The 26,998-nt window shown below is 47.0% G+C and overlaps 1 protein-coding gene across 2 annotated transcripts in view; it reads right to left on the bottom strand.

Annotated features, from left to right (window-relative positions):
• Positions 1-18,076, bottom strand: part of lztfl1 (leucine zipper transcription factor-like 1) — a 78,956-nt gene extending 60,880 nt beyond the window's left edge. Inside the window, exons 1-3 of one of the 2 annotated variants that reach the window (XM_085989195.1) lie at positions 17,925-18,076; positions 2,218-2,342; positions 626-820 (exon numbers count right to left, since the gene is read on the bottom strand). In XM_085989195.1, coding sequence (XP_085845321.1) covers positions 626-820; positions 2,218-2,342; positions 17,925-17,927 — 323 coding nt within the window. In that variant the 5' untranslated portion in view covers positions 17,928-18,076. The remainder of the gene's footprint in view (positions 1-625; positions 821-2,217; positions 2,343-17,924) is intronic. The other variant, XM_085989194.1, reaches the window with a different exon arrangement.
• Between the last annotated feature and the right edge of the window lie 8,922 nt (positions 18,077-26,998).

Here is a 26,998-nt window from a genome sequence, read left to right on the forward strand (position 1 = left end):
ATAGTTTCACTGGTGTACACTAATCAGTTCCTTCGTAAATTAACTATTTTTTTGACATGAAAAAAGCGTTTAAAATGTGCCTACGCGCCTAAGAAAATGAGTGCAATTTGAAGAGCCTTCCCGAACCAGCGCAATTGTCAGAAACTCGCAATTTTGACCTGGGGCGGGGCCTGATTCAGCGAACTGAATATTAAATCAGCATAATAGATTGCAGCAAACACGAACGCAAGTAGTTTTGGGCGTAACTCACTTACATTTAAAATTCCCCGTATCTTTTGTGCTGGTTCGGCCGATTCCACCCAAATTGTGCCAATATTACAAGCGGAAACTCAACCCCAGATATTTAAGGTAATCGGTAAAGTTAATTTAGCAGATAATGGTTATTTACATCAACCTTTGAAGTTTGGCAGACGAGTTGGACGTGCAGAACCATGCATCTAATATACAAATTTAAGGCGTGACATAAACTAGAACAAAAAAATGTTTTAATTCGATGGATAATTTTAACAAAATGCATTTCAATCTAATATTTTCTGTACAATAAATCAGCCGTAATGAATTTGGATGGCTTTTTTTTGTACCTATGTTAATATACCTGTACTTTTAAAAACTTTAAATGATTTACCTGTTTTCCAGATCAGAGATGTCCGTCTGTAGCTTCAGGTACCATTTCTCAGCCTGACTAAACAGCTGACGCAGAAGCAGCACATTGGTGTAAGCAGTGTTGATGAGTTCGGACTCTACCTCACAGTGGACCACAACCTTCAGTCCATCTAGCATCTCTGTCACTTCGTCCACAGTGAATGTGTCCTCAGTCAGTCTGGTAGATACAAAATAATATTAAGGAGGTTCGAATACAGAGTACTTCCAATTCATTAAAGGTCAGCTGCTATCTCTCTCTTTATTATACTTTTCTTCTAAAAGCCGATTCATTTCATTTTCTACCATGCTTTAGGCCCCCGCCATAACAAAGATCATTCCCCAGTTGAGATGGCAGGGAAGTTAGGATGCTCACAGACTTTTTCCCAAAGTCGCTTTTGAGCCAGCTGCTGGAATATGTGCAAGAAATTGATTCAGTCCCTTCTCCTCCACTTGGTACTTGTTGACTGAACTCTGGAACTTGCCTATGAGGGAAAATTGTAGGTGCAAATTGACGTTACCAATGTGTCGTTCTTGCTTTCTGTCAGGGAACCCATATATCATTGGTTTTCAGATGGCACGTGCAGGCACCTGGCGTTCTTGCAGCTGTTGCCTGATGGTTTTCTAACTCCTTATGCATTTCATGTGTGCTTCTCCTTTCTGTCTTCACACTGACAGAATCAAGCAACACCAGCAACACAAGCAACACCAGCAGGAGAGGCTATCCTTCCCTTCCCTTCTTGATTTTTTAAAAAAGCAATGCATCTCTGTCCTACATACATAGCTGTTTCTGCAGGGTTTCCATGGAAGCTACGAAAGCTGGCCAGACCTAGGAAATGGATTTACAACGTTTTCATTAAGGGTCCACTCCCAAAATGTTAATTCCCTTGTTTTCTCCAGAGATGCTACCTGATCTCCGAAGCGTTTCCAGTACTTTGTTTTTTTCTTTCAGATTTCCACAATCTGCAGTTTTTTTTTACTATTTGTTTAGAATAGATTTATAATGTCTGATTGAAACAGGTTACAAGAAGCCATGAATTCAGGTACATTCCATGGTCAGTAAGGAGGAGCAACTAAAAATCTTTTTCAGGGACTAGATAATAGCAAATGACTTCACAGATATTGGTTAACAGCATAGAAAATGCCCATAATGGGGTACAAATTGGGAATTTCACCCAGATAGCACAGAAATGGTGAGCAGAATAGAAAACTAGTGCAGCAGAAGGTGTTTCTCTAAGGTTGACATTAAGGTACAGTATTGGGCCACAAGATAAGGAGTTTCACTTTGCCATGCTATACCTGATGTGAGAGAGAACTTCATGCCGACACTAGGTGCCCATAAATGGAAAAATATTCTGTTTCCCAGACGTCCTTTATCTTGATCACCACAAAAGATCAAGTCATGTTTTGTTTGTATTGATCGAACTTCTAGTGTCACATCTTTTAAAACACCATGATGACGATTAATATTTTGCATCTGCACACCCTGGCAACTGTGAACTGATTAGCAATTACACATGATGAGAGATCAGTAATTTACTATTTCTTTTTACCAAGCAGCCTGTAAGTGATACACACCTGCTGTCCTTCAGGTCCTGAAAGCAGGAATCGACAGTTTTCAGTCTTAGTGCCCTTTTTGAACGAGCAAAGCGCATATAGTTGATTACTGCATTCTGGTGGTGTTCATTTAACCCCAGTTCAGCCTGAGAGAAAGATGCAAACAGAAAGTGAATTTATTAAATAACCAAAGGAAATATTCAGTCATTCCTTAACTACTTCTTTCAATGTTAAAGTTGAAAACAGAGTTTCAAAGCATTACAAAGAATTATGATCAACTTGAACACCGTTTAAAAAAAATATTATTCATGTTTAGTCATGGAGTCCGAATGATGGCATCAGGAATACAGACTATTTATTAATTCCAATAGTGCAAGTGAACTAATTCAATTCCCTAACAACGATGGGCTTCAATAACTCTCCCAAACCGTTCCCCCAACTAATTTATCAGTGTTCATTGTTTGAATATATTATTTTCTAAATCAACAGAAATGGTAAAGGATCAAAGCTAATTCTAATTTTGTAACTGGCTGATTTTATTTTAAAAAGGGGCAACAGTGGGTACACACTTTTCACCCCTTCAACACTCCTCCCTTTAACTCAAGCTACAATACAGTAGCAGGTGACAATTCTTCTTGTGAGTCTGAAAACTGAGCACAGGCCGTTAATTCAAATTCCACGGGCACTCACAGCCAAGTCCCGCCAAATATGGTTGACATTTCCCAGCATTAACCATGCAATACCATGACCCATTCTACTGGCCCCACTGCAAACAAGGGTGAGACTACTTACCTTGTCAAAGAGCAGGGATCAAAACTGGGAACATTCTAATTCGTATGGTTCGAGGTGCAATTATTAAGACATCAGAAGGAAATTGTGAGACACCTACAGAATTCATCTTTTTTTTAAATATTCATGTGGGCGTCACTGGCAATGCCAGCATTTATTGCCCATCCCTAACTGCCCTTGCGAAGGTGGGGGTGAGCCGCCTTCTTGAACCGCTGCAGTCCGTGTGGTGAAGGTACTCCCACAGTGCTATTAGGGAGGGAGTTCCAGGATTTTGACCCAGCAACAATGAAGGAATGCCGATATATTTCCAAATCAGGATCTTGTGTGACTTGGAGGGGAACTTGGAGATGGTAGTGTTCCCATGCGCCTGCTGCCCTTGTCCTTCTAGGTGGAAGAGGTCGCGGGTTTGGGAGGTGCTGCTGAAGAAGCCTTGGCGAGTTGCTGCAGTGCATCTTGTAGATGGTACACACTGCAGCCACGGTACGCCGGTGGTGGAGGGAGTGAATGTTTAAGGTGGTGGATGGGGTGCCAATCAAGCGGGATGCTTTGTCCTGGATGGTGTCGAGCTTCTTGAGTGTTGTTGAAGCTGCACTCATCCAGGCAAGTGGAGAGTATTCCATCACACTCCCTACTTGTGCCTTGTAGATGGTGGAAAGGCTTTGGGGAGTCAGGAGGTGAGTCACTCGCCGCAGAATACCCAGCCTCTGACCTGCTCTTGTTGCCACAGTATTTATGTGGCTGGTCCAGTTAAGTTTGTCTCACTGATCATGTCACATGGCATGACATTTGCCATGTTCCCAGTGGCTCAGCATCCATTATTTTAACAAAGTATTTGATCATTTCTATCGGTACTTGGCTGCTTTAATCAGTCTCGTTGCGACTAACTTTTATTGTTTCCAAATCCCTTGCCACTTTTGCCAAATGGGCACACATCTTGTCCTTGTTTCCAATTTACAAAACAGTACATTTTTCAACAATAAAATTGAGCTGACCTTCATTCCTTAATCCATCATCTCAACTGGCCCAAATCCTTTTGAATCTCATCAGCCTCTCGCATGCTAGTTGCCTGGCAACAGCTTAGTGTCATTACCAAATTTTATATCAATATATATTACACAAACTCGCCTCTAGATGGTTCATGAAACCGTGGAAAGCAGAAAACCAGAAGAAACCGATACAGAACTCCGATGCTCACTTCTGCCCATCCCCAGCCAGTGCATTTTACATTTCCTTTTCCTATCATCGAGAGTTTTCAATGCAATTTGCTGTTAATTCCATAAGTGAGAATCATAGAATCAAAGAAAGTTACAGCACAGAAGGAGTCCATTCGGCCTGTCATGCCTGTGCTAGCTCTTTGAATGAGCAGTGGTGCTCAGTCCCACCCTCCTGCTTTTTGTCCGTAACCCTGTGAGTTCCACATCCCCAAGTACCTGTCCAACTCCCTTTTTAAATTATTGATGGACTCGGCTTCCACCACCTTTTCAGGTAGAGCGTTCCAGATCCCGACAACTCCGAGTGAAAAATATTCTCATCTCTCCTTTTTCCAATGATTTTGAATCTATGACCTCTAGTTATTGACTCACTCACCACAGGGAATAGTTTTTTCTCTAATCTACTCTATCAAAACCTCTCATCACCTTGAAAACCTCTATAGAAACATAGAAGGATAGGAGTAGGCCATTCGGCCCCTCGAGCCTGCTCCGCCATTTAATGCGATCATGGCTGACCATCCAAATTCCGTACCCTGTCCCTGCTTTCTCCCCATACCCCTTGATCCCTTTAGCCTTAAGAAATATATCCAACTCTTTCTTGAATATATTTAATGAATTGGCCTCAACTGCCTTCTGTGGTAGAGAATTCCACAGGTTCACCACTCTCTGGGTGAAGAAATTCCTCCTCATCTCTGTCCTAAATGGCTTACCCCTTATCCTTAGACTGTGACCCCTGGTTCTGGACTCCCCGACCATCGGGAACATCCTTCCTGCATCTAGTCTGTCTAGTCCTGTCAGAATTGTATAAGTTTCAATGAGATCCCCTCTCATTCTTCTAAACTCCAGCGAGTATAAGCCCAATCGACCCAATCTCTCCTATTAGGTCACCTCTTAACCTTCTCTGTTCCAAGGAGAACAGTCCTAACTTTTCCAACCTCTCCTGATAACTGAAGTCCCTCATCCCTGGTAACATCCTGGTAAACCTCCTCTGTGCGCTTTCTAATGCCTTTACATCTTTCCTGAAGTGTGGGGCCCAGAATTGTCCAGCTGAGGCCTAACCAGTGATTTATAAAGTTCTAGCATTCTTCTAGAATTTTCCGTAGAAGCCTCATACGTGTAACTTTACTGAATACTTTCCAAAAATCCAAGTAAACTACAACTACGGGGCTGCCTTCATCAAGTAATTAATGAAAATTAAGAAAATGGCTCAAAATACACGGCGTGGAAAAAGTCAAAAAGATTGCGTAACATTGTGGTCAGAGACCCTGCATCAGAAAGTGAAAAGAAAGCGAGACAACCTCTTTATAGAGCTGAGCAAAACAGAATGAATAAAAAGGTAAAGGATAAGAGTGCAGAAACACTAACTGCTGTTACAAAGAGGCAGCTTTTGGGCTTAAGAGTTCATTAACCTTTTTTTTAAGTTAGACAAAAAGGTACAGTAAAAAGAACTGAATGAAATGCAAAGGTCATCTCAGCCAGGCTGTGAAAAGGCAATAGAAAAAAAACAAGGCAAGCAAAATAGATAATAGAAGAGAACAAAGTGGAACATGAGTGAGAGAAACAAAGGGTTGAGATAACTGATTGAAGTCTGAAATTGCTAAATGTTCAAATGAGAGAGCAACAGCATGCCCACGAGGGAGGCAAGATATTGACCCAGAATTTGCTGGAGTGGGGCACTGCGAATTGGATCTTTTTCCTCACCCTTCAGTTCCAATTAATTTTGCACTGCAAATGCGAGTTGATAGCGGTGAGGTCAACAGGGTATCTGAGACCTTGGTAAACGACGGAGCCCACAGTCTACCTCCCTAACCAACCAAATTTAAGGATTGAGAAAGAAACAGAGCGAACGACAGAGAAGGAACTGGGATGAATTAGAGTCAAATTAGATACAGAAAGAGAAATAGAGCGAGGGAAAGATTGGATTCAGAGAGAAAAAGGAGACTGAAAGGAAAAGCAAGAAAAAAATGTAAAATTAAAAAAACCTCCAGAACAATTTACCGCCTGCAGGAGCGACACTCCATAATTTCAACTGTTCCCTTTCTGGGCCTCCGAAGTGGAGTGGTATTGCAGGAATATTACAAGGTTCCTTAGGTCCTAAAATAGCAGCCCCAACCTTCTGCAGCAAATTTCATTCATATTTACAGCACAAATCCAGCAATTTATGACGATTAAGTTGCGACGATTCGTAACTCTTCCTCGCCACAAATTGCTGGATTTTTTTTTTTTTTTTTAAAAAGACACAGTCATCACGGTGTGTGCCTTTAACTTCGCTGTTATTTTGCCAGCAAATTCTGGCTCATTTGAACTGAAATCTCAGGAACACTTAATTGGAGAATATAGATGCGCAAAAATATACAGGTTAGGGTGGGAACAGGAGGAAGAGTTGAAGCGGTAAGCCATAGGAAGTCCAGATCATGGTCGTGGACAGAATGGAAACATAGAAGATAGGAGCAGGAGTAGGCCATTCGGCCCCTCGAGCCTGCTCCGCCATTCAATGAGATCATGGCTGATCATTCAAGTTCAGTACCCTGTCCCTGCTTTCTCCCCATACCCCTTGATCCTTTAGCCTTAAGAAATATATCCAACTCCTTCTTGAATATATTTAATGAATTGGCCTCCACTGCCTACTGTGGTAGAGAATTCCACAGGTTCACCACTCTCTGGGTGAAGAAATTCCTCCTCATCTCTGTCCTAAATGGCTTACCCCTTATCTTTAGACTGTGACCCCTGGTTCTGGACTCCCCCACCATCGGGAACATCCTTCCTGCATCTAGTCTGTCGAGTCCTGTTAGAATTTTATAAATTTCAATGAGATCCCCTCTCATTCTTCTAAACTCCAGCGAGTACAAGCCCAATCGACCCAATCTCTCCTCATATGTCATTATTGCCATCCCAGGTATCAGCCTGCTGAATCTTCGCTGCACTCCCTCCATGGCAAGAACATCCTTCCTCAGATAAGGCGACCAAAACTGCACAAAATACTCAAGATGTGGTCTCACCAAGGCCCTGTACAACTGCAGCAAGACATCCCTGTTCCTGGAGCTGCTTGGCAAGGGAGTCAGCTCATCTATATTTGGTCTTCCAATAAATAGTAAGATGCACTCTGAGCAACAAATACTGTATACGTGAATGGAGAAAAATGCAAACTGCTGTTCGACAAGGGGCAATATTATATAGAAAGATAAGTCGCTGTGATTTCCAGCCACTGTGGTCTTGGTTTTCCTGTTTCTTTCTCTCAAAAAGGAATTTGTTTTATTCATTGAGAACCTTGGTCAAGGCCCAAGGTAAATTTTTTTTTATTTTTTATTCATTGATGGGATGTGGGCGTCGCTGGCTGGCTAGGCCTGCATTTAGTGCCCATCCCTAATTGCCCTTGAGAAGATGGTGGTGAGCCGCCTTCTTGAACCGCTGCAGTCCATATGGTGTAGGTACACCCACAATGCTGTTAGGAAGGGAGTTCCAGGATTTTGGCCCAGCGACAGTGAAGGAACGGCGATACAGGTCCAAGTCAGGATGGTGTGTGGCTTGGAGGGGAACTTGTAGGTGGTGATGTTCCCATGCGTCTGCTGCCCTTGTCCTTCTAAGTGGTAGAGGTCGCGGGTTTGGAAGGTGCTGTTGAAGGAGCTTTGGCGAGTTGCTGCAGTGCATCTTGTAGATGGTACACACTGCAGCCACAGTGCGCCGGTGGTGGAGGGAGTGAATGTTGAAGGTGGTGGATGGAGTGCCAATCAAGCGGGCTGCTTTATCCTGAATGGTGTCGAGCTTCTTGAGTGTTGTTGGAGCTGCACTCATCCAGGCAAGTGGAGAGTATTCCATCACACTCCTGACTTGTGCCTTGTAGATGGTGGAAAGGCTTTGGGGAGTCAGGAGGTGAGACACTCGCCGCAGAATTCCCTGCCTCTGGCCTGCTCTTGTAGCCACAGTAGTTATATGGCTGGTCCAGTTCAGTTTCTGATCAATGGTAACCCCCAGGATGTTGATAGTGGGGGATTCAGCGATGGTAATGCCATTGAATGTCAAGGGGAGATGGTTAGAGTCTCGCTTGTTGGAGATGGTCATTGCCTGGCACTTGTGTGGTGCGAATTTTACTTGCCACTTGTCAGCCCAAGTCTGAATGTTGTCCAGGTCTTGCTGCATATGGACACAGACTGCGTCAGTATCTGACGAGTCTCGAATGGTGCTGAACAGTGTGCAATCATCAGCGAACATCCCCACTTCTGACCTTACGATGGAGGGAAGGTCATTGATGAAACAGCTGAAGATGGTTGGGCCTAGGACACTGCCCTGAGGAACTCCTGCAGTGATGTCATGTGATTGAGATGAATGACCTCCAACAACCACAGCCAACTTCCTTTGTGCTAGGTATGATTCCAACCAATGGAGAGTTTTCCCCTTGATTCCCATTGACTTCAGTTTTGCTAGGGCTCCTTGATGCCACACTCGATCAAATGCTGCCTTGATGTCAAGGGCAGTCACTCTCACCTCACCTCTTGAGTTCAGCTCTTTTGTCCATGTTTGGACCAAGGCTGGAATGAGGTCAGGAGCTGAGTGGCCCTGGCGGAACCCAAACTGGGCGTCAGTTAGCAGGTTATTGCTGAGTAAGTGCCGCTTGATAGCACTGTCGACGACACCTTCCATCACTTTGCTGATGATTGAGAGTAGATTGATGGGACGGTAATTGGCCGGGTCGGATTTGTCTTGCTTTTTGTAGACAGGACATACTTGGGCAATTTTCCACATTGCTGGGTAGATGCTGGTGTTGTAGCTGTACTGGAACAGCTTGGCTAGGGGCGCAGCTAGTTCTGGAGCACAAGTCTTCAGTACTATTGCCAGAATGTTGTCAGGGCCCATAGTCTTTGCAGTATCCAGTGTCTTCAGCCGTTTCTTGACATCACGTGGAGTGCACTGAATGGGCTGAAGACTGGCATCTGTGATGCTGGGGACCTCAGGAGGAGGCCGAGATGGATCATCCACTGAAGAAGCAGTGGTTAATTGACAGCAAGGATTGGGTTTTAAAAGTCTGCAGGTTGTAGGAGGAAGCCCATGGGGTTAAAGGGGCAGTGGCAGCGTGCATACGAAACTGGCTAAGAGACACAAAGCTTGAGCAGTGGCGAATGGTTGTTTCTTCAGACTGAAGGGAAGTACAGGAAACTCTCGATTTACCGGCACCTAAATAACCGGAAATCTCTGTTAACCGGCAAAATTCAGGAGTAGGTTCAGGTAAGTTTTACTTCATATTAGTGGCCGTTCCTGGATCTGTGGCTGTGTAATCGGGGTTCCTGCACTTGTTGCTAAGCAACAGGGGCGCTTGGTCTGTGGCCGGGGTTCCTGCAGCTGTTGCTAAGCAACAGGGAAGCCTGGATTTGTTGCTGTGTACAGAGCTCTCGCACCTTTTAACTATACCTCTCTGTAATCCGGACTTTTTGATAAACCGGCACCACGCCGGTCCCGTCGGTGCCAGATAATAGAGTTCCCTGTATACAGTGGTGTCTCCCAGGGGTCAGTATTAGGATCACTGCTCTTTTTGATATACATTAATGACCTGGACTTGGGTATACAGGGCTTAATTTCAAAGTTTGCTGATGATACAAAACTCCGAAATGTAGTAAACAGTGAGCAGGATAATAACAGGCTTCAGGAGGACATAGACTGGTATAATGGGCAGACATGTGGCCGATTAAACTTAATGCAGAGAAGTGCAAAGTGATTCATTTGGGTATGAAGATTGAGGAGAGGCAATAGAAACAAATAGTGCAATTTTAACGGGAGTGCAGGAACAGAGACATCTGGTGGTGTACGTACACAAATCTGTGAAGGCGAGAGGCCAAGTTGATCAGGCTGTTAAAAAAAGCATACTGGATCCTTGACTTTATAAATAGAGGAATAGAGTACAAAAGCAAGGAAGTTATGCTAAACCTTTATAAGTCACTGGTTAGGCCTCAGCTGGAGTATTGTGTCCAATTCTGGGCTCCACACTTTAGGAAGGATGTCAAGGCCTTGGAGAGGGTGCAGAGGAGATTTACTAGAATGGTACCCGGGATGTGGGACTTCAGTTATGTGGAGTGACTGGAGAAGCTGGGATTGTTCTCCTCAGAGCAGAGAAGGTTAAGGGGAGATTTAACAGAGGCATTTAAAATCATGAATGGTTTTGATAGAGTAAGTAAGGAGAAACGGTTTCCATTGACAGAAGGGTCAGTAACCAAAGGACACAGGTTTAAGGTACAGTAATTGGCAGAAGAACCAGAGGCGAGATGAGGAGAATTTTTATACGCAACGAGGTATGATCTGGAATGCACTGCCTGAAAAAGGACGGTGGAAGCAGATTCAATAATAACTTTCAAAAGGCAACTGGATAAATACTTGAAGGGAAAACATTGCCGGGCTATGGGGAAAGGGCAGAGAAGTGGGACTAATTGGACCATTCTTTCACAGGCTCGATGAGCTGAATGACCTCCTTTCGTGCTGTCAGTCAGTCTTGGCTCAGTTGGTGGCACTCTCGCCTCTGAGTCAGAAGGTTGTGGGCTCAAGTCCCACTCCAGAGACTGGAACACAAAAATTCTAGGCTGACACTCCAGTGTAGTAATGAGGGAGCGCTGCACTGTCGGAGGTGCCGTCATTCAGATGAGACGTTAAACCGAGGCCCCATCTGCCCTCTCAGGTAGACGTAAGAGATCCCACGGAACTATTCTGAAGAAGAGCAGAGGGGTTATCCCCAGTGTCCTGGGCTAATATTTATCCCTAATCAACATAACAAAAACAGATTCTCTGATAATTATCACATTGCTGCTTGTGGGAGCTGGCTGTGCACAAATTGGCTGCCGCATTTCCTACATTACAACAGTGACTACACTTCAAAAGCACTTCATTGGCTCTAAAGCACTTTGGGACATCCTGAGGTTGTGAAAGGCGCTATACAAATGCAAGCCTTTCTTTTTCTTTTCTGTATCATTCTTTGAATCATAGAATGGTTACAGCACAGGAGGCCGCCATTCGGCCAGTCGAGCCCGTGCCAGCTCTCTGCAAGAGCACTTCAGCTAGTCCCACTCCCCCGCCCTTTCCCCGTAGCCCTGCAAATTTTTTTCTTTCAGGTACTTATCTAATTCCCTTTTGAAAGCCACGATTGAATCTGCCTCCACCACCCTTTCAGGCAGTGCATTCCAGATCCTAACTACTTGCTGCATAAAAAGGTTTTTCCTCATGTCGCCTTTGGACCGTCTGCCTTAAATCTGTGTCCTCTGGTTCTCAACTCTTCCGCCAATGGGAACAGTTTCTCTCTATCTACTCTGTCTAGACGCCTCATGATTTTGAACACCTCTATCAAATCTCCTTTCAATCTTCTCTGCTCTAAGGAGAACAACCCAAGCTTCTCCAGTCTATCCACGTAACTGAAGTCCCTCATCCCTGGAACCATTCTTGTAAATCATTTCTGCACCCTCTCTAAAGCCTTCACATCCTTCCTAAAGTGCAGTGCCCAAAATTGCACACAGTACTCCAGTTGTAGCTAAACCAGTGTTTTATAAAGGTTCAGCATAAGGTCCTTGCTTTTGTACTCTATACCTCTATTTATAAAGCCTCAGGATCCTGTATGCTTTTTAACTGCTTTCTCAACCTGCCCTGCCACCTTCAAAGATTTGTGCACATATACCCAAGGGCTCTCTGTTCATGCACCCCCTTTTGAATTGTACCCTTTAGTTTATATTGCCTCTCCTCGTTCATCCTACCAAAATGTATCACTTTGCACTTTTCTGCGTTAAATTTCATCTGCCATGTGTCTGCCCATTCCACCAGCCTGTCTATGTCCTCTTGAAGTCTATCACTATCCTCCTTACTGTTCACTATACTTCCAAGTTTTATGTCATCTGCAAATTTTGAAATAGTGCCCTGTACAACTAAGTCCAAATCATTAATATATATCAAGAAAAGCAGTGGTCTTAGTACCGATCCCTGGGGAACACCACTGTATATCTTCCTCCAGTCCGAAAAACAACCATTCAGCACTATTCTGTTTCCTGTCACTTAGCCAATTTCATATCCATGCTGCCACTGCCCCTTTTATTCCATGGGCTTCAACTTTGCTGGTAAGCCTATTATGTGGCACTTTATCAAATGCCTTTTGGAAGTCCACGTACACCACGTCAACCACATTGCCCTCATCAACCCTCTCCATTACCTCATCAAAAAACTCAATCAAGTTGGTTAAACACAATTTGCCTTTAACAAATCCGTGCTGGCTTTCCTTAATTAATCCACACTTGTCCAAGTGACTGTTAATTTTGTCCTGGATTATCATTTCTAAAAGTTTCCCCACCACTGAGGTTAAGACTGGCCTGTAGTGGCTGGGTTTATCCTTACACCCTTTTTTGAACAATGGTGTAACATTTGCAATTCTCCAGTCCTCTGGCACTACCCCCGTATCCAAGGAGGATTGGAAGATTATGGCCAGTACCTCTGCAATTTCTACCTTTACTTCCCTCAGCATCGTAGAATGCATCCCATCCGGTCCTGGTGACTTATCTACTTTAAGTACAGCCAGCCTTTCTAGTACCTCCTCTTTATCAATTTTTATCCCATCCAATAACTCAACTACCTCCTCTTTCACTATGACTTTGGCAGCATCTTCTTCCTTGGTGAAGACAGATGCAAAGTGCTCATTTAGTACCTCAGCCATGCCTTCTGCCTCCATGTGTAGGTCTCCTTTTTGGTCCCTAATTGGCCCCACCCCTTCTCTTATTACCCTTTACTATTAATATGCCTGTAGAAGACTTTTGGATTCCTTTTTATGTTAGCTGCCAGTCTAGTCTCATACTCCCTCTTTGCCCCTCTTATTCCCTTTTTCACTTCCCCTCTGAACTTTCTGTAGTCAGCCTGGTTCTCACTTGTATTCTCAACCTGACATCTGTCATACGCCCCTTTTTCTGCTTCATCTTACGCTCTCTCTCTCTCTCTCTCTCTCTCTCTCTCCCTTTCATCAACCAGGGAGCTCTGGCTTTGGTTGCCCTACCTTTCCCCCTCGTGGGAATGTACCTCGACTGTACCCGAACCATCTCCTCTTTAAAGGCAGCCCATTGTTCAATTACAGTTTTGCCTGTCAATCTTTGATTCCAATTTACCCGGGCCAGGTCCATTCTCACCATTGAAATTGGCCCTCCTCCAGTTAAGTATTTTGACTCTAGATTGCTCTTTGTCCTTTTCCATAGTTAACCTAAACCTTATACTATGATCACTGTTCCCTAAATGTTCCCCTACTGACACTTGATCCACCTGACCCACCTCTATCCCCAGAACCAGATCCAGCAATGTCTCCTTCCTCGTTGGGCCGGAAACATACTGATCAAGAAAGTTCTCCTGAACACACTTCAGAAATTCTTCCCCCTCTCTGCCCTTTACAGTATTACTATCCCAGTCTATATTAGGATAGTCAAAGTCCCCCATTATCACTACTCAAAAGTTCTTGCACCTCTCTGATTTCCCTGCAAATTTGCTCCTCTATATCCTTCCTACTAGTTGGTGGCCTATAAAATACACCTAGTAGTGTAATGGCACCTCTGTTGTTTCTTAACTCTAACCAAATAGATTCTGTCCTTGACCCTTCCAGGACATCCTCTCTCTCCAGCACTGTAATATTCTCCTTAATTAATACTGCCACCCCACCTCCTTTCTTTCCTTCCCTATCTTTCCTGAACACCTTATATTTAGGAATATTTAGTACCCAATCCTGCCCTTTTTTGAGCCAGGTCTCCGTCGTCGCCACAACCTCATATTCCCATGTGTCCATTTGCGCCTGCAGCTCACCAACCTTATTTACCACGCTTTGTACGTTTACATACATGCACTGTAAACCTATCTTAGACATTCTTGTATTTTCTTAGTCTGACCCCACCTAATACCGTATTTTCTTAGTCTGACCCCACCTAATACCGTACTATCTCTTACTCTAGTGCGGTCTGTGTAAAAGGAATATTTAAGAGAGGTCAAAAGCTCCACAATTTTGAGATCCTGTGAAAGAATGATTTAAAAGTTGGAGATGGTGAAACAAGTCTTAATTTCCACAATGAGGATGCAGGGAAGAGGAGGCATGTATAGAACTACATGTCTGAATCCTAGGAGGAGCAAGAGAAAACATTCAGAAGAACTGGGACCACATTATTAGTATTGATAAAATAGAGACAAGAAAAGCTGCCGAGTGGGACTGGTTGCCAATCAGACAAAGGCTATCCATTGTTCCCGCATCCCTTAAAACAGTCTTCAAATTACATTTTTCTTCATTTTGTTTTCCTGTTCCGCTTCCTCTTAATCTTCCCTAGCACTCATCACACACCTCGACTTAAATCCTATGGAATGGTGTTGTGTTTTTTGTCTTTACTGATCACTGTTCTCCCACTTCCAGGTTACTAGTTAGTTCTGCTGCACTACTCAATTTAATAGAACATCTGGCCCAATGCAGTATTGCTTTAAAAAGCAGTTATTGATTACTTCCATGAAACTGGTTATATGTTCACCCTTCCCTTCCAGATATCCTTGGACTAACTATCATTACCATTGGATACTTCATAATTGCCACACTCTGATTCCTTGCAACCTCCCTTTGGCTGCATTTACATTATTGTAGAATCAGTACAGTTTTGCCTTGCACCAATGCTAGAGCACAGTATAAAAAAAACCCAGCCTAAATCCGGAGTCAGGGTTCAACCAGACACCACAGCGACGCTTAAAAGAGTCTCACTCTGCTTTGCTCCAGAGTCAGGTCAGGCCCAGATTTACAGTACACAGCCTGGAACTTCCGCCAGGGGCGCAACCTGGAAGTTAGATCCGAAAATGCACCCATCCTATGCCCAGTCTGCCGGTCAATTTACGCTCAAATTTCCTGCGAATCAGGGCCCAACGAAAGTGCCAAACTCACACCCTAGATTTCTTCTCAAATCAAATCAAATCAAATCAACAACTTTTATTGTCATTGTTAGTGCACAAGTGCAGTACAACGAAATGTAGGCTTGCGGCTTCCGAGAGTGTACATTTAGATTAAGACATTTAAACATTCAACATACATTTGGCTTGTAATACATTAACATAAACATAACCATAATAAAGTGCATTGGCAGATGTGCAGGCTTTAGAGTTTATTTGTGGAGTTCAGTAGGATGACAGCCCTGGGAAAGAAGCTGTTCCTAAATCTGGTCGTACGGGTGCGAATGCATCTGTAGTGTCTCCCAGATGGCAGGAGGGCGAACAGACTGTGGCTGGGGTGGGTAGGGTCTTTGATGATGGACCGTGACCTCCGTAAACAGCGTTTCTGGTATATGTGCTCTATGGTCGGTAGCCGGGTGCCGGTAATGCGTTGGGCAGTTTTGACTACCCGCTGCAGGGCTTTCCGGTCATAGTAGCTACAGCTGCCATACCATACTGTGATACAGTTCGTCAGGATGCTCTCTATTTTGCAGCGGTAAAAGTTAGAGAGGATCAGGGGTGACAGGTTACATCCCTTCAGCCTCCTTAGGAAATATAGGCGCTGCTGGGCCTTCTTCACCAGAGAGGAGGTATTGAGGGACCAGGAGAGGTCTTCCGTGATGTGGACTCCGAGGAACTTAAAGCTGTCCACCCTTTCCACCACAGCCCCATTGATGTGGATGGGGGTGTGACTTCCGCCTTTAGACTTCCTGAAGTCCACAATGATTTCTTTGGTTTTCTTGATGTTAAGGGCCAGGTTGTTATCGGCGCACCACTTCACGAGATGCTGGACCTCCTCCCTGTAGGCTGACTCATCGTTGTTGGTGATCTGGCCTACTACCGTGGTATCATCCGCAAACTTGATGATGGTGTTGGAACCATGAACAGCCACACAGTCGTGGGTGAAGAGGGAGTAGAGGAGGGGGCTCAGCACACATCCTTGTGGGGTTTCAACTCATTTACCCATCGTTCATGCACACCAGGCACAGCATGCAATGGGGGAAGCTTTTCAATTTTTTTAAGGTGACTTTTACCGATGCCATAAAAATGCATTCCAAGAAACAGAAAATACAATGTAGGTCTCAGTGCGGATTTTTGTTTTATATAAATGCTCAGAAAATTGTAATACTACACCAGAACATTAACTACTGCACCTGAAAAACTGGTTGTAATTTGAAGAGAGCGTCTGAGCAAGCATAATTGCAAGAACCCGTGTATTAGGCCCTGTAACTTGGGCAGGGGGGGGCCATTATTATTGGCAGAGTTGCTTTCGGGTGGTGGGATCGATAGACAATCGTAAAAAATTGAGGGGATTTGGGCGTATCGTAGTTTCGCACTTTTTTTTCCCCCCCACATACAAAATAGTTTATTGGGATTTTAAAGGAATAAAACTACATATTCATCCCATTTACATCCAAAATTCCGCAATATTTTAGGGCGTGTATTTGATTTGCGCTCCGACTGCGCGTGTCTCTGGGCGCAAATACGCAGAACATTCCAGGACACAAGTTCAGTGTGCTGCAAAACAAAAACTAATTTTGCAGGGACACAAAACTTCCAGTATATGTCATAGAATCATGTAAGTTTACAGCACAGGAGGCGGCCATTTGGCCCATCGTGTCTTGTGCCGACGGGAAATATGCTATCCAGCATAATCCCGCTTTCCAGCTCTTGGTCCGTAGCCCTGTAGGTTACGGCGCTTCCAAGTGTATATCCAAGTAATTTTTTAATGCGATGAGCGTTTCTGGCTCTACCACCCTTTCAGACAATGAGTTCCAGACCCCCACCACCCTCCGGGTGAAAAAAATTCTCAACTCCCCTCTAAGCCTTCTAACAATTACATTAAATCTATGCCCCCCTGGTTACTGACCTCTCTGCTAAGGGAAATAGGTGCTTCCTATCCACTCTATCGAGGCCCCTCAATTAAATCTCCCCATTACTTCTCCAAACAGCAATCCATAACTACTTACCATTTTATTACCCTCATTATTAATTTGTACCCACACAGATTTCCACTATTATAAATATCCTTTTAATAATTACTAATGCCTACCATTTCTTTTTGTAAACTTTGCAAAACATTCTCAGCTTTTATCTTCTGCTATGTCATTATTTTCGCCAGGTTCATGCACTGCCACTTCCAAAAATTCAATCCTAATGTAAGCAATAAAAGACTTGCATTTATATAGCAGCTTTCACGACCATGATCACTGTTGTAATGTGGGAAACGCGGCAGCCAATTTGCGCAGAGCAAGCTCCCACAAACAGCCAGGTGTTAATGACCAGATAATCTGTTTTAGTGATGTTGGTTGAGGGATAAACAGTGGCCAGGATGGGGATGACTCCCCTGCGCTTCTTAGCACCGTGGGATCTTTTACGTCCACCCGAAAGAGCAGACGGGGCCTCGGTTTAACGTCTCATCCGAAAGACGGCACCTCCGACAGTGCAGCACTCCCTCAGCACTGTACTGGAGTGTCAGCCTAGCTTTATGTGCTCCAGTCTCTGGAGTGGGACTTGAATCCACAACCTTCTGATTCAGAGGCACGGCTGACAATGCTCCTTCACTCTTGGCAGATTGCAGCCTGGGTATTCCCAATTGCTCCAGCCAACACTTCCCGATTCCAAGTCCCAGTCTGGGCCGCCTCCAGTTCAAGGGATTCCACCACCACCAACCCACACAACCCAGCTTATTATGGAGACGGTGAGAGGAAGGCAGCCACAGGACGCTGCGGCCTACGATTGCCATGGAAGCGGCGCAGCATCGGGCAGCAGTATTGCACTCACCATGTCGGACTACTCTATAAAGGTTTCCTCTCTCTCGCTCGCTCGCTCGCTCTTTCTTCACTCCCTTCACACAAAAACACAAACGCTCCTCCGCCCCCCACTCGCCGCTCATCGACCCGCAGGCCCGACCGACTCATCACCAGGGCAACAACGCGCGTCACTCACATCTGCACGTGACACCGGCGCAACCAAGTTATTAACCCAGCAACTCCCAGCCAGTCCATGCAGACAACTTTACAACTCCCAGCCTGTCCACGCAGACAACTTTACAACTCCCAGCCAGTCCATGCAGACAACTTTACAACTCCCAGCCAGTCCATGCAGACAACTTTACAACTCCCAGCCTGTCCATGCAGACAACTTTACAACTCCCAGCCAGTCCATGCAGGCAACTTTACAACTCCCAGCCAGTCCATGCAGACAACTTTACTGATGTGCCTCAATAATTCCGAGACTCGAAGGTAGCAGAACAAAACAAGGCTTTTATTAACTTAGAACGAAACACGTAAGCGAGAGAGATGTCATCCTTCTGGAGATTGGGGCTAGACTGAAGCTAGCTTACAAACGGGGCCAGGTATGGGCGGAGCCCTACACACAGCACATTCCAGCACATTCCAGTATACAATACAGCACATTCCAGTACACAATACAATGAGGTCTGGGGGAAGGGAAATGACACTGAAACCGATCTCAGTCACAGGCAGTGATGAATGGAAATATTTCATCACATTCACCCCTTCTATAGATTTAGTCTGTTCGGGGGTTTGATAGTCCTCTGCGACCGATGTGGCTGTTGCGGTGCCGCGGGCGTCGGCTGGGTGTCCCCGGTAGCCTCCTGGGTCTCTGCCGGGGGTGCCGCCAGGGTTGTTGAAGGGGTAGTTGGTGGGGGTGCCGTTGGTCGGTGTTCTTCCGGGGGTGATGAAAGAGTAGTGGGTGTGTAAGAGTTGCTGTGATCGTCGTTGCCGCTATTGCCGTGGTTGTTGTCGATGCCGGCTGGGGCGACGTCTTTTATGGACACAGTGTCCTCCCTTCCGTCGGCGTGCCGGACATATGCATATTGGGGGTTGGCGTGGAGTAGGTGTACTGGCTCCACGAGAGGGTCCGTCTTGTGGCCCCTCACATGCCTTCGCACGAGTACCGGACCTGGGGTGGAGAGCCATGACGGCATGGATACGCCTGAGGTGGATTTCCGGGGAAAGACAAACATTCGTTCATGAGGCGTGGTATTAGTGGCCGTACACAATAGCGACCGTATCGAATGGAGCACATCCGAGAGGACTTCCTGCCAGCGGGAGATAGGGAGGCCCTTGGTCCTTAGAGCTAGAGTGACTGCTTTCCATACTGTCCCGTTCTCTCGCTCCACTTGGCCGTTACCCCGGGGGTTGTAGCTGGTGGTACGGCTCGTGGCGATCCCCCTGGACAGCATGTACTGGCGTAGCTCTTCACTCATGAAGGACGCCCCCCTATCCGTATGGATGTAGCTCGGCATACCGAACAGGCAGAACAGGCTGTTGAGGCATTTAATGACCGTGGCGCTGGTCATGTCTGGGCAGGGGAAGGCGAATGGGAACCGGGAGTATTCGTCCACAATGTTCAGGAAGTAAACATTGCGGTCGACGGACGGGAGGGGGCCCTTGAAATCGAAGCTGAGCCGCTCAAAGGGCCGTGTAGCTTTGATTAAGTGGGCTCTATCTGGGCGGTAGAACCGAGGCTTGCACTCAGCGCAAGTGCGGCAGTTCCTGGTCAGGGACCGAACTTCCTCAATCGAGTAGGGTAAGTTACGGGACTTTATGAAGTGGAACAGCCGCGTGACCCCTGGGTGGCAGAGGTCGTTGTGGAGGGTCTGTAGCCGATCCCCGGTGGCGCTGGCACACATCCCTCGTGAGAGGGCGTCAGGGGATTCGTTAAGGGCCCCTGGCCGGTAAATGATGTCGTACTCGAAGGTGGAGAGCTCGATCCGCCACCTAAGAATCTTATCATTTTTAATCTTCCCCCTCTGTTTATTATTGAACATAAACGCTACCGACCGCTGGTCGGTAAGTAGGGTGAAGCGTTTGCCGGCTAGGTAGTGGCGCCAGTTGCGCACTGCCTCCACGATGGCTTGGGCCTCCTTTTCCACGGAGGAGTGTCTGATCTCGGGCCCTTGGAGGGTCCTCGAGAAGAAAGCTACGGGCCGCCCCGCCTGGTTGAGGGTGGCCGCCAAGGCGAAGTCAGACGCATCACTTTCCACTTGAAATGGAGTGTTCTCGTCCACTGCCTGTAGCGTGGCCCGCTCAATATCCTGCTTAATGCTTTTGAAGGCGGCGTGGGCCTCAGCAGAGAGCGGGAAAGAGGATGCTTTTAAGAGGGGGCGGGCTTTGTCGGAGTAGTTGGGGACCCATTGGGAATAATAAGAAAATAACCCCAGGCATCTTTTCAGGGCTTTGGGAGTGTTGGGCAGGGGCAGCTCCCGTAGGGGGCGCAATCGGTCGGGGTCTGGTCCGATTTCCCCATTCTCCACCACGCTGCCTAGTATGCAGAGGCGCGTGGTGTTGTAAACGCACTTGTCCTCGTTGTAGGTGAGGTTGAGTTTTTGTGCGGGTTTCAGGAACCTCTCGAGGTTCGAGTCGTGATCCTGCTGGTTGTGACCGCAGATGGTGACGTTGTCGAGGTAGGGGAAGGTTGCCTGCAAGTGGTGGTCATCGACCATGCGGTCCATCTCCCTCTGGAAGACCGAGACCCCATTCATCACCCCAAAGGGGACTCTCAGGAATTGGTAGAGGCGTCCGTTCGCCTCGAAGGCGGTGTACGGGCGGTCCTCTGGTCTGATAGGGAGCTGGTGGTACGCTGACTTGAGGTCGATGGTGGAGAACACCCGGTATTGGGCGATTTGGTTCACCATTTCTGATATGTGGGGTAGCGGGTAGGCATCTAGTAGGGTGTACCTGTTGATCGTTTGACTATAGTCGATCACCATCCGTTTCTTCTCGCTACCCCTTACCACTACCACTTGGGCGCGCCACGGGCTGTTGCTGCGTTCAATAATGCGCTCTTTCAGGAGCCTGTCTACCTCGGTCGCGATAAACCGCCTGTCCTCCCAGCTGTACCTCCTGCTTTTGGTCGCTATTGGCCGGCAGTTAGGGGTAAGGTTCGCGAATAGCGAAGGCGGCTTTACCTTCAGGATAGCCAGACCGCACACTGTGAGGGGCGGCTGGGACCCACCGTACTTGAGCGTGATGCCTTGGTGGTTGCACTGGAAATCCAGGCCCAAGATCACGCTCGCACATAGGTTCTTCATGATTAATACTTTAAAATTATCATATACAGTTCCGTTAACGCACAATTGTACCGTGCAGTAACCCAGGATGGTCGATGTCTGGGTTTTGTCAGCCATAGAGATGGTACCCTGAGTAGGGACCACCTTTAGGGAGAGTTGTTGTGCCAGTTCTGGGTGGATAAAGCTCTCCGTGCTTCCACTGTCAATTAAGCATTTAACCCGGCACCCGTTTACCTCGATGTCCACCATTGATCTGGATAGCGGGTGCGGCCTGGTCTGGTCCACTGTGACCGATGCCACTGTAGGGCCCTGATCGATACAAGATGGCGTCCACGCTGTCTGCTCACAAGATGGCAGACCCCACGAGGTCGGGCAAGATGGCGTCCAAGATGGCCGCTCCCACGGCGCACATGCGGCGGTGGCGGGTTTTCCGGCGGGGTTCCCTCTGCACACCTTCCCGAAGTGCCCCTTCTTACCGCACTTAAAGCAGGTGGTGCCTTTCGCCGGGCACAGGTTTCTGGTGTGCTTTGGCTGCCCGCAGAAGTAGCAGTTGGGTCCCTGACGCGTCGCGGCTGTCGTAGGGCTTCTGGGGGGAGAGCGGGGCCCAGCCGGTGTCGGGCTGTCGGGCGGGGAAGATGCCTTCCAAGATGGCGGCGCCCTCGGTGCACACGTGGCGGCGTGGACGGCGCGGGCTGAAGAGTAGGCGTCCGAGTTTCTCTGGGCCACATCCAGGGATCGCGCGGTGTCCGCAGCCTGTTTCAGGTCCAACCCCGTTTTTTCCAGCAGTCTTTGCCGGATGTAAGTGGAGCTGAGGCCTGTGATGAAGGCATCGCAAACAAGCTCGTCAGTGTACACCGCGGCTTTTACATCTCGGCACTTGCAGTCTTTGCCAAGCATTTTCAGGGTGCTTAGGAACTCCTCCACCGATTCCCCAGGTCGCTGTGCGCGGGTGGCGAGCAGGTGCCTAGCATACACCTCATTCGTAGGCTGCTGGTAATGCGCCTTTAAGATGTCGCAGGCGGCCAGGTACGTCTCGGCGTCTTGGATGAGGGGGTAAACCCGGTGGCTTACCCAATTCCGCAGAATTCCGAGTCTCATCCTTGCAGCGTCCGTAGCGTCTTTGACGGCTGCGGAATTGTCCAGGAAGAATTCCATACACTCAAACCAGTGTCCGAAGCGTGCTGATGCATCCGGAGCATGTTGATCCAAATCCAAACGTTCGGGTTTCAGGAGTTGATCCATAGTGTTGAAAAAATAAGTTAATAAAATTGATGTGCCTCAATAATTCCGAGACTCGAAGGTAGCAGAACAAAACAAGGCTTTTATTAACTTAGAACGAAACACGTAAGCGAGAGAGATGTCGTCCTTCTGGAGATTGGGGCTAGACTGAAGCTAGCTTACAAACGGGGCCAGGTATGGGCGGAGCCCTACACACAGCACATTCCAGCACATTCCAGTATACAATACAGCACATTCCAGTACACAATACAATGAGGTCTGGGGGGAAGGGAAATGACACTGAAACCGATCTCAGTCACAGGCAGTGATGAATGGAAATATTTCATCACATTTACAACTCCCAGCCAGTCCATGCAGACAACTTTACAACTCCCAGCCAGTCCATGCAGGCAACTTTACAACTCCCAGCCAGTCCATGCAGACAACTTTACAACTCCCAGCCAGTCCATGCAGACAACTTTACAACTCCCAGCCAGTCCATGCAGACAACTTTACAACTCCCAGCCAGTCCATGCAGACAACTTTACAACTCCCAGCCAGTCCATGCAGACAACTTTACAACTCCCAGCCTGTCCATGCAGACAACTTTACAACTCCCAGCCTGTCCATGCAGACAACTTTACTGCAACTCCCAGCCAGTCCATGCAGACAACTTTACAACTCCCAGCCAGTCCATGCAGACAACTTTACAACTCCCAGCCTGTCCATGCAGACAACTTTACAACTCCCAGCCTGTCCATGCAGACAACTTTACAACTCCCAGCCTGTCCATGCAGACAACTTTACAACTCCCAGCCAGTCCATGCAGACAACTTTACAACTCCCAGCCAGTCCATGCAGACAACTTTACAACTACCAGCCAGTCCATGCAGACAACTTTACAACTCCCAGCCAGTCCATGCAGACAATTTTACAACTCCCAGCCAGTCCATGCAGACAACTTTACAACTCCCAGCCTGTCCATGCAGACAACTTTACAACTCCCAGCCAGTCCATGCAGACAACTTTACAACTCCCAGCCAGTCCATGCAGACAACTTTACAACTCCCAGCCTGTCCATGCAGACAACTTTACAACTCCCAGCCACTCCATGCAGACAACTTTACAACTCCCAGCCAGTCCATGCAGACAACTTTACAACTCCCAGCCAGTCCATGCAGACAACTTTACAACTCCCAGCCTGTCCATGCAGACAACTTTACAACTCCCAGCCAGTCCATGCAGCAACTTTACTGCGACTCCCAGCCAGTCCATGCAGACAACTCCCAGCCAGTCCATGCAGGCAACTTTACTGCCACTCCAGCTCTCACTATAGGCACTAACCACAATCGCCCCCCCCCCCAAAAAAAAAATCCCTGCAAATGAAAGATTTTGGCTAAAAAGGACTAGAATGTGGAAAATGTTCCACATTTCCCCAAGTGAGCAAGAAGCAAATTGGATACATATACCTTTATACTATGGCAACAGAAACAGAAAAAGGCCAAAGAATGGCAAATGGGTTTTTTTTACTCGGGGCACTTTTACCTAAAATATAGGAACTGGTGTAGAATTTAGAGAATAGAAGAATCATACAGCATAGAAGGAGGCCTTTTGGCCCATTGTGCCTGTCCCGGCTCTTCGAAAGAGCTATCCAACTAGTCTCACTCCCCTGCTCTTTCCCTACTGCCCTGCAATTGTTTCCTTTTCAAGTTTATTTCCAATTCCCTTTTGAAAGTTACAAATGTGTCTGCTTCCCCTACACTTTCAGGCAGTGCATTCTGTAATGTATGTAATGTATATATACCTTAAGGGAGAGAACTACTTTTTACAGCTCCTGTATACTGTAGTACCGGCAGTGACCACACCTGTATATAAACCCTGAGTAGTGATCTGTACAGTTAGTTCTAGAGTAACTCTCATTCAGTAAACGCCTGTTGAATCGTTCCCTGCAGTCTGTTGTCTGATTATTGAAGGACACAACATTAAGATACACGGACATAACATTGGCGACGACGCAGATTCGAACCTACCTGCAACTCTGCATCACCTCCCAGGGATTCGCTCCTGGAGAACAGTGGAAGAAGGTCGAATCCAGAAGCACGGGCGTCGACCACGGGCAACCGCCCAGTCATCCAGCGGAGATTTGAGCATCGCAGGGGAGGCTGTCGAGAGCCAGGCTTGGCTTTCCAGTCAAGGTGGTCCAGCGAAACGGGCTTGCAACAGGTACTGCGCAGACCCTTCCCTGGGCGCAGCCGGTGTTCAGGACAGAGCAGCACAGAAAAAGGCCGAGCAGCGTCGACGGGGGAGAGAGAGAGGGCAGAGCGCACAGGGCGCAGCCGGCGTTCAGGACCGAGCGGCGTCAATGGGGGAGAGAGACGAGAGAGAGCAGAGCGCAGCCGGTGTTCAAGGGTCGAGCAGCGTCAACGGGGGAGAGAGGCGCGCAGGAAAACGCGAGGCGCTGCCATTGCCACGAGGACCGCAGAGAACGGCATTGGCAGCAGCGCAGGAGCAGCGCACGAAACCCACAGGGCATCGCCATTTGCCACGAGAACCGCCGAGAGCGGCATTGGCAGCAGCGCGGGAGACGCCATTTTAAGCTGCAGCGGGGAAGAAAGGAAAGCGCGGGAGACGCCATTTTAAGCCAGTCTAACCACACCCAAAAATGCCGAAGAGTGGCAGTATCACAGCATTCGACAATGAAGTCAAAGATTGGACGACATATGTCGAACGCATAGAAGTATACTGCAAGGCGAATGAAGTGCCAGATGACAAGAAAGCGCTGGTATTGTTCAATTCAATGGGTGCAAAAATGTATGGCTTACTACGAAACCTAGTAACCCCAGAGAAGCCAGTAGAAAAGGATTTTGAAAACATAGTGTCAATCCTACAGGACCACTTAAACCCCACACCGCTGCTGATAGCAGAAAGATTTAAGTTTCACAAAAGGAACCAGCATAAAGATGAAAGTAATGCTGATTATTTAACGGAACTGCGCAAGCTATCGAAACACTGCCAGTTTGGAACAGGACTAGCAGATACTTTAAGGGACAAGTTTGTGTGTGGGCTTCAAAGTGAAGGAACCCAGAAACGGCTTCTATCAGAAAAGGATCTTACGCTGGACAAGGCTTTCAGCATGGCAGTATCACACGAAGCAGCAGCACGGGGCGCTGCAGAGATACAACGGAGACCGCAAGAATATGGCACAAATGAAATGTCATACGGAACAGCGAAGTGCTATCGCTGCGGCAGAACAACACACGACCATAATGATTGCTGGTTCAAGGACAAAGTGTGCAGACAGTGTGGAAAAGTAGGACACATAGCAAGAGTCTGCAGGTCGGGAAAGAAAACCAGCAGCAAGAAATCTCCACAGGAGAAGTACAAGAACGTACATAAGGTGACGGAGAGTAGTTCAGACGAACCGAAGAGTGATACAGACTCCGGAAGCAAGGAGCTGGGTTGTCTGAAACTACATAATGTGATCAAAACGGAGGATCACCAAACTATCTGGGTCACGCTCAAGATAGCAGGAGTCCAAGTGAAAATTGAATTGGACACAGGATCAGCCCTAACAGTCATAAACCGAAGGGACTACAAGCGGCTATTCTCACATATACCCTTGAGAGATACAAAGATTGTCTTGAAGACGTACACGGGGTAAAAAGTCTACCCCAAAGGAAAAATAAGGGTGAACGTTATATATAACGGCAAGGAAACACCAAAAATGGACCTATATGTATTGCCAGATGGAGGACCACCACTACTGGGACGTGAATGGATCCAGAAGGTACAGCTAGATTGGCATTCCATACAAGCACTGACTGTAGATGCCAAAAAGGATGACGACGTCGCACCTGGACGACTGTCAAAAATGCTAACTGACGCACAAGAAGTGTTCCAGCAGGGACTCGGAACACTAAAAGGCGTAACAGCGACGATCAAAATAGAGGAAAATGCAAGCCCAAAGTTTTTTTATGCGATCCGCCCAGCCGTCGAAGCAGAGCTGGAGGGTTTGGAACGTTCAGGAGTACTGTCCAAACTGGACTGCAGCGAGTGGGCTACACCCATCGTTCCTGTAATGAAGAGGTCGTTGAGTAATACGCCTGGGGAACCAAAGAAGGTTCGCATCTGTGGGGACTTTAAGGTGACAGTGAACCCAGTCCTTCACACTGTACAATATCCGCTTCCGCGGATTGAAGATATTTTCGCCTCGCTATCTGGAGGGAAACGCTTCACTAAGATTGATCTGGCCCAGGCGGACCTGCAAATGGAGGTAGAAGAAGCCTCGAAACAGTACCTCATGATCAACACTCATAAAGGTCTCTACCAATACAACCGGCTGGTGTTCGGGGTAGCATCAGCTCCGGCTATTTGGCAAAGGGCAATGGAACAAGTCCTGCAAGGGATTCCAGGGACCCAGTGTTATTTGGACGACATCCTGGTCACAGGCGAAAATGACAGTGATCACCTCGCCAACCTGGAACAGGTGCTCACTAGATTGAAGGAATATGGGCTCCGAGCTAATCGCCACAAATGCGAGTTTTTCCAGAAGCAGATCTCGTATTGTGGCCACGTTATTGATAAAGAGGGGTTACATAAG

Source organism: Somniosus microcephalus, chromosome 5 (assembly GCF_052327205.1).
Source record: "Somniosus microcephalus isolate GS21.2 chromosome 5, FLI_Smic_1.0, whole genome shotgun sequence".
NCBI lineage: Eukaryota > Metazoa > Chordata > Chondrichthyes > Squaliformes > Somniosidae > Somniosus > Somniosus microcephalus.